Source organism: Bidens hawaiensis, unplaced genomic scaffold, assembly GCF_021521415.1.
Source record: "Bidens hawaiensis isolate Kalapana, Puna unplaced genomic scaffold, B.hawaiensis_p1.1 tig00036770_1, whole genome shotgun sequence".
Classification (NCBI taxonomy): Eukaryota; Viridiplantae; Streptophyta; class Magnoliopsida; order Asterales; family Asteraceae; genus Bidens; species Bidens hawaiensis.
In genome coordinates, this window is record NW_027505434.1 from 199,353 (window position 1) to 208,013 (window position 8,661).

General features: G+C 36.6%; 1 protein-coding gene across 1 annotated transcript; it reads left to right on the forward strand.

Annotated features, from left to right (window-relative positions):
- The first annotated feature begins 5,833 nt into the window (after window positions 1–5,833).
- LOC143613173 (dof zinc finger protein DOF4.6-like) lies at window positions 5,834–7,827 on the forward strand. Its single transcript, XM_077086953.1, has 2 exons — window positions 5,834–5,997; window positions 6,502–7,827. Exons 1-2 carry the CDS (start codon window positions 5,974–5,976, stop codon window positions 7,372–7,374), a joined length of 897 nt encoding a protein of 298 aa, XP_076943068.1. The 5' UTR covers window positions 5,834–5,973; the 3' UTR covers window positions 7,375–7,827.
- Window positions 7,828–8,661: the final 834 nt, after the last annotated feature.

Consider the following 8,661-nt stretch of genomic DNA (forward strand, 5'->3'; position numbering starts at 1 on the left):
CCAAACAATACAATCCATTACACATCAATGTTGTCAGGGTTTGTAGTTGTTTGGTGTTTTTATTTAGTCTCACGTAGAGTATTCTCATTGGCAATCTCATAATGAGATTGGTGGGCCCACAGTTAAAAAAAATTGAAAAAGAAAATAAAGCAATCTAGATTGGCAATCTGGGTTGGTAGAGCAAACCCAGATTGCAATCCAAATTAATCCCAATAACTTAATTATTCAATCAACTTTTAATATTTGAAATAAAAAAAATAATTAATTACACGATATTTTTTAAAAAGAAATTATGAACATTCCGACATAAATTTTATTTAAAATGGACTTCGTTAAAAAAAATATTTTTTTAAGTTGGGATGAGTTGTGAATGTGTGTAAAGATTGGGGTGAATTAAACTATGTAGATTGAGGAGAGATAAATTAAATTTATAATATGAGATTGTGATTGTTAGATTGCCAATGGAAGTAGTCTTGGCTCTGTATGATTTTTATCTTTGTGGTGAATGAAAGTTTTGCCTTTTCAAAATAAATAAATAAATATCCCAATATGTATATAAAATTACAAGTTTTATAACTTTACTCGTCTTGATTAAATGAAAAAGCAAGTCCTGCAAATATCATTCTTAAATTATGTGGCAACAGGCAACAGATTTAATTTTTGAAATACACCAAAGTTTTATTATATAATCTTCCATTTCGGGACGCCAAAGAAGAAACAAGGCGTCCTATATTACATGGTGGATTATCTTACAATGTATTAACAGTGTAATTGGAAAATTAGAATAATGAGTAAAGAAACACGGATCTATTCCCCACTAATGGGTCATAAATCCGATGAGTCAACAGGGGTAGGATACGGTTAACTGTCAATACGATATGAACCCAATTACTAAAGTCCAGTGACGAGAACCTGCAAAACAAACACCGTGAGCTCGTTACGGGAAGGACAAGAGGGGGGTCTTCCCGTAACCACCCTCCAGCGTGAGAATCAGTACTATTCTATAGAAGATAAGCACTTAAGTAAATTGAGAGTACAGTGGGAGTAAATGAATACCTCATGATGAGTGAGAGGGTATTTATAGCCGAAGGGTGTAAGGAAGTAATTGGGTCAGCTGTCCTTTTAGAATATGCTCTTAGGCTATGTGTAGTGGATGAGCTACAAAATGGGGCGTTTGCGCCATGTGGCGCCCAGTCAGCAAGGGGTGAGAATTTGTTTTTGGGGTGTAATGGTGTAGGGGCTACAAATAGTAATAAAATAATATATATATATATATATATATATATATATATATATATATGTATATATAATACACACACACATATTAATATAATAATAATAAAATCAATGTGATGTCGGGCGACAAATTCACCTCGCCACCGCCCCTTTTCGCCCCAAATTCACCCGGGGGGGGTGGGTGTGCACCACAAAAATCACCCCAATTCGCCTCCATTTCTCGCCAAGTATGCATGGCCTTTTAACCGTCTGGACACGTGTCCTCATATGATAGGTTCAGCTTGTACGTTGCATGTGCATGTATAACAACCTGGACACGCGTCCTTATCTGATAGGGTAGTGTGCACCCCCTGGCCATGTGCATGGTTATAACGACCTTGCCAGGTGTCATTCCTTGATTGGCTGGGGAATCACGTATTGCTCAAGAAAGCATCTTGGAAAGTCTTCTAGAAGGTAATTAGTTATTGACAGCTGTCCAGGAGCATTACCTTGTTGCCCTTTACGCGGAAGGATATTTCTTCTTGCGGATGACCTTTTAGGGTGTCAGGATGCTTCTGCATGCGTCATGAGGGTATTTCTTCCTCAGACGATTTATGCGGATAGTTCATATGTCCCGCGGGTGCCTTATGAGGGACTTCTAGTTAACCCGAGGGTATCACTTAAGGGTATTTGGATTTTTTGGTACCCTACCTCTATAATGAGGTTATTTTTTTTCTGACAAACCAGTTTACCGCTTTGCCTTTTGAAAATGGTGAATGAATTGGAAGTGGTGCATATTGTGGTTGTTTCGGTACTTCTGTAAGCCTTGCACCTCTATTGAGTAATGCCTGAGTCGCAGCATCCGGGTCTGACCCAAATTGAGCAAGGGCGGCCACTTCGCGATATTGTGCCAATTCCAGTTTTGAACTACCGCAGACTTGTTTCATAGTTTTCAACTGAGCGGCAGACCCAACACGACTGACAGATAAGCCGAACGTTAATAGCAGGTCTAATTCCGCGATAAAAGAGCTCTGTTTCCGAACAGATTTGTCCGTCAGTAATGGAGATCACATTAGTAGGAATATAGGCTGATACGTCTCCAGCTTGTGTTTCAATGACGGGTAAGGCGGTCAAGCTACCTACGCCTGTCTGGTCCGATCTTTTCCCGGCTCTTTCGCCCAGACTCCTACGGGAGGCAGCAGTGGGGAATTTTCCGCAATGGGCGAAAGCCTGACGGAGCAATGCCGTGTGGAGGGAGAAGGCCCACGGGTCGTGAACTTCTTTTCCCGGAGAAGAAGCAATAACGGTATCTGGGGAATAAGCATCGGCTAACTCTGTGCCAGCAGCCGCGGTAATACAGAGGATGCAAGCGTTATCCGGAATGATTGGGCGTAAAGCGTCTGTAAGTGGCTTTTTAAGTCCGCCGTCAAATCCCAGGGCTCAACTCTGGACAGGCGGTGGAAACTACCAAGCTGGAGTACGGTAGGGGCAGAGGGAATTTCCGGTGGAGCGGTGAAATGCATAGAGATCGGAAAGAACATGAAATGAAATCTTTTGGGTACATTTGCCTTTTGAAAATGGTGAATGGCATGAAATCTTTTGGGTACATTTGGATCAAGAACCGTTCAAAAGTCTTTTATGAAAAGATTGGTGTAATGTTTTGTTGTAATCAATTTGTTTTGTTTGTTCTCTAGCGTCTCGCTAATTGTTTCTAATGAAGTCTGCCATACGTACGTGAAATAGATATTAAACGGTTCTCAAAAATTTAATTTGTCACTACCAGAAAAAGAGATGTTTTTCTACAACTAAATTCGCAGGACTGTTGGAAAAACCATTTTCTAACAATTTTTCAACAAAAAAGTTACGTTAGAAATACACGTGTTAGAAAATCGTTTTCCAATAACTTTTCTTACAAAATTGCTACAAAAACATGTGGTTGTAAACTTTCTACAACTTTATGTAAGGCCCTGTTACCGGTAGCCCTACTTTGGTGTTGGATTTACTCATAAACACAGTTCTAAATATCATAGTTAATTAAGACTTTACGCGGAATATAACTTCAAACATAACATATTACAAAACTACCAAATCTTGTCTTAACAAACATTCAAATTTATTTAAACATAAAACATAGTCTTTTAAAACATCATGCTATTTTCTTGAGATGCCAGTATCTTCGATTCTATGCCATGTGTCTTCAGTCATGCGAGCTGCTTCAACCTATTTGTCTGCGTGCATACTAAAAGTCAGCTACGCTGAGTGAGTTCTAGTTAATCACATAACTCACTTTACATACACATATACGTGCCCGAAGGTATGCATTACATACTTAACCTGTCCATCATTCTTTCATATACATTCATAACTAACCTTACGTTATAAAGAGCATTCGCCCTACATACCTCGGATATTATTAGGGTCCGGTACCCTCCATCATCGGATATTATTAGGGTCCGGTACCCTCCATCCTCGGATATTATTAGGGTCTGGTCACCCTTCATCCTCGGATATTATTAGGGTCCGGTACCCTCCATCCTCGGATATTATTAGGGTCCGATACCCTTTCTTCCATACCTCCTTAACATACCTTCTATATATATAATCGTGAGTTTCTCACATACATATATCATTCATTCTTCGTCTTACAACATATATATAACATCATCCATTTCCTGGCAGTACATGCAATTCCGAAGATCGTTCATGCACCGACAATAAATCATTCACACATTTCACATAATACATATATGGCATACACTTATCACTTAGGATAAGTGTATTAACTAATCACATCGAGTATGCACACAGCCCCGAAAACATAACAAGGAATGGGGCTAGAAACTCACCTGAAGTCGGTTACGTTCACCGTTAATTGTTATTCCTTTCTTCAGTTGGGCACGGCTAACTGTATAATAATTACATGCATAAATTAACTATCACTACTTATCTCGCGTTTCTAGTCTAATTATAACCCACAACGAACGGGGGTCCGGGGGCAGCGCCCCTGGCAGCGGGGTCTAGGGGCGGCAGCCCCTAGCAAGGTCCAAGGGGCAGAGCCCCTGGCTGGGGTCGAGCTGCCAGGTCAGCTTGGAAAAATTTTATTTCCATTAACTGTCGTAACACATTTTCCATTAGTATTTTAAATTATTATTTAATTCGCTATCTCAAAAGTTCAAGGGCTTATTTGTAATTAAATCATTCTTTTCTAAGTCCAGGGACTGTTCTGTCCTTTTATAAACTTCTAGTTCGTTACTCATTCTTAACGAATTGGTTTGTCTTAACGAACTGGTCATTGTAGCGAATTGAACCCTCTGACGAAATGGTTATTAAGCGAACTGGTCCTTATAACGAACTGGTTCTTTGACGAATCAGTTCATGTAGCGAATCAGTCCATGTAACGAATTGGAACTTCCAATTCGTCATCTCCTTTAACGAATGACTATAACGAATCAAGGGTGATTCGTTATCTTTTCCCTTAACGAATTGAACACGAACTGGAACTAGTTCGCTATGCTTCATTTAACGAATTACTTGGCGAATCACCCTTAGTTCGTTAACGAATTAGGGCTAGGGTTTGTCAGAGAATGTCAGAAACATTCTCTGACATCCTTAAATACTCAGTCGCCTTTCCGGCGCCGTCTTTCCAGCACCGCCATGCCGGAAAACCGGGCGGTGGTCGGAAAAACGTATTTTCATCGTTTTACACCGTTTTTCATAGTTTTTTCGTCCCATTCGCTCCAGATCTGAGCTAGGGTGACCCCTAAGCTCATATTAGGTTCGGCTTATACCCGATTCCACCCGAATCTCGTGACTTTATCGATGTAACGGTGTCGGCTCGTTGTTTCGTAACTAAATCTAGCGGGTTTAAGCTCATACAATATCATACTATCATTACCTCGGGTCGGTGCTCGGTTTCATTCTTGGTTTCGGTTTGGAGAAAGGAAGAACTAGAGAGAAAGCTTAAGTGTGTGTTTTGGATGGTGTATGGAATATGTGAAATGAATGATTAAGTGGTGTTTATGGTTTATATATTTAGGGATCATGGGCTCAAGCCCATGGACTCTCCTTTCTTTCATAACCCAAGTCCATAACCCACACCCATTAACCCAACACTAGCCCAACTCACATTCTATTTATCTAAACCGATAACGACCCACTATAAAATAGACGAAATTTACTTTATTATTATAACCGAAAGTAGGATGTTACACTTTACAACAAAAACTATTTTGACTTAACTTAATGTTTATTAGATAATATTGTAGCAAAGTTGGAGCTGATTTTTTTGTTGGAAATCTGTTGAAACTACTTGTCGTAGGAAATTTGTAAAAATTTTTTATGGAAAAATGACTTATTTTCTAGCAGTGTGTTACTTTTTAAGATTTTCAAGAAGATCGAGCACATTGCGTAAATTAGTAATTATAGTTTTTCTTATGTACTAAAATGTTTCTTTACATCCATAAGGATTGCAAAATTCATGTGTTAAAAGAGAGTGAAATAGAGGAAAAAATATATATATTTGAAGCACTTATAAATACTTTAAAAATAATGATTTGATTAATATCTTGATTTATGTAATGTATATTTTTGTTAGACAAAGCTCTCTCATCCCAAGGCTAGACATATACACATATTAAAGCATAGAACGTAGCTACACAAACCTCTCAAACATTCCTTTTTGTGCTTTTTGAACACCAGCCGAAAGTAAAGTTTCATCTCTCTCTCTCCACTCTCTCTCTAGAATAACTTCTTTCAGCCATGGATATGGCTCACTGGCCACAGGTACATAGTTAGATCTTTAATCTTTTTCATCATCATCTTCACTAATTACCTGCAAAAAAACCAACACACAAACAAACCTTAATTAGTTAATTGTATTTTAATTTGTTACATAGTTGAAATTATCATTTATTTCATAAGAATTAGTTAAGCCTGATCATGGTATCTGGATCAAACCAAATTAATAGAGCTTTACTTAATATTATTATATATATTATGACTATGATCATCCAAGTTTTGGATCTTCAACCCTAATATTATTCTTTGACTATTTTATTGTTTTTCTTCAAAATATATATATATATATATATATATATATATATATATATATATATATATATACATGTTAGTTATCTTGAAGTGTGGTTTTTATGGATTGAAAAAGCATAAAGCAGCCTTCTTGTAGTATTCATTTGTCTACAAATGTTAAAGTTTTGTTGGATCTTTATGTCTTTTCTTACCTTTTTGTTTATGGGTTTGTGACAAAGTTGTGTTTATAATATATAGGGTGGGATAATGAAGCCTATGGAAGAAAAAGTGGTACAAAATGTTACACAAAACACCACAAATAATTCTTGTTCAAAACCATCTTCAAATTCTTCATCTTTGGAGAGAAAGACAAGACCACAAAAGGACTCAGCTGTAAACTGTCCAAGATGCAATTCTACAAACACAAAGTTTTGTTACTACAACAATTACAGCCTCTCACAACCAAGATACTTTTGCAAGACTTGTAGAAGGTATTGGACTGAAGGTGGGTCCCTTAGAAATGTTCCTGTTGGTGGTGGTTCAAGGAAGAACAAAAGATCATCATCATCTTCTATTTCATCTCATTCTTCTATGTCAAAGAAGCTTCCTGATTTGGTTGTACCTCATGCACCTACACCATTACTTTCTCAAAACCCTAGGATGCATGATCATGATCATAATAATCATGGCCAAGATCTTAATCTTGGATTCCCATCAACCAATGATTTCAAGACAATTTCTGACCTTATCCAAGTACCAAACTTTGATGGGATCAAGAATATTAATAATACTACTAATTCAACTCAACTTTCAGCTTTGGAACTCTTGACAGGAATGACTACAAGGGGTATGATGATGAATTCCTTCATGCCAATTCCCATTCCTGATACCAATTCATCGATGTTTCCCATGCCGGAATTCAAGATTCCATCGCTTAACGGCGTCCATGAGAGTTCAAGTGGGAGGCTTTTGTTCCCATTTGAAGATGTGAAAACAAGCACAATGCGTTCAATAAGTTCAATAAGTACAACTACTTCTCATGATGGACATCACAATGTTGAACAAAATAGAGATCAGAATGGTGATGCCAATGGCTTCTGGAGTGGGATGTTAGGAGGAGGTTCATGGTAATTAACAATTATATATATATATATATATATATACATATATGTGTATATATATCTATATTTGCAATGTTCAAGCAACAATCTTTGGGGGGTTTAATTTCATTTTTTTTTCTAGTCTTTAAATGGTGGGTGGTAATTACTTGTTTGGATTTCTTGAGAAACTAACTTGATAGTATCATACAATCAAAATTTGGTACTCTACTACTCTTCTAAGTTCTATCCTTATAAACATGTTTTATATATGTTTAGTAGTACCTATCTTGATCATTAATCTAATCTTGTTCTTCAATTAAGAGCTTTGAGACATGATCACACTTGATCAGAAGATTAGAAAATTCGAAGCGAAGAGATTGAAGATCGATGATCAAGAAAACAAATCAAAGACCGAGTTTTTTTAAGATGATATTGTATGATGTTGTACAATTCGTATTAATTGATTTAAATTTGTATGCTTGTTTCTTTTACAAGCTTAATTATATTTATATATATATATTGTAGTGTCTTGCATACATATTTCAAGTCTTTTTCAGTCTATTATCCATTCATTAAAGTTACTATAGCATTTAGCATGCATCTTTAGGTGTTTAATTTGTGTGTTTATGAAGTTGCAATGTACGTAGGAATTAATTAATATGGAATTGTTGAAAATGCTTCCCCTGATAGTTACAACAGTTTCATTCTATATATGTATATAAAAAAAGTCTCCAAGCATATACACAAATATGCATAGTGTTGTATAGTAGTATAGTACAACACTACATCATGTTTATTTTTTTTCAACTTGAACTCCAATTTTTTCCAAGGTGAATAATGATTACTTTACCATGCCATGTTTTCTCTAAAATATTATTTTCAGTTTTTCTTGTTTCCACTTTGAAAAAGATCTGACAAGAACATACTTTATGAGGGACCTAAAACACTCCCCTTGGTGAATGTGCTAAGGGAATAAAAATCACCTTAAACCCACTAGCTTGATGATCTTGAGACACATAAATTGCTCATTTGCTCATATTATTAGTAATAATAATTTTTTTACAGAATAAATAATCCACTTGTGGCTTTTGGCTGTAACCCACTTGATGTGCATAATCATAATCACTTCCTATTATTTTATGCGTTCACATGTGAATAAATGTATATATATTTGTATGTGTGGCACATACATACAGATGCATGATGAATATTAATGGTGCATGATGCTGGAGGTCCCTTTCACTTACCAAATTGAGAGGCCTAACTTGTACATCTAGTCTTTGATCCACAAGTGAAAATGGTATACGTCCATGGTGAA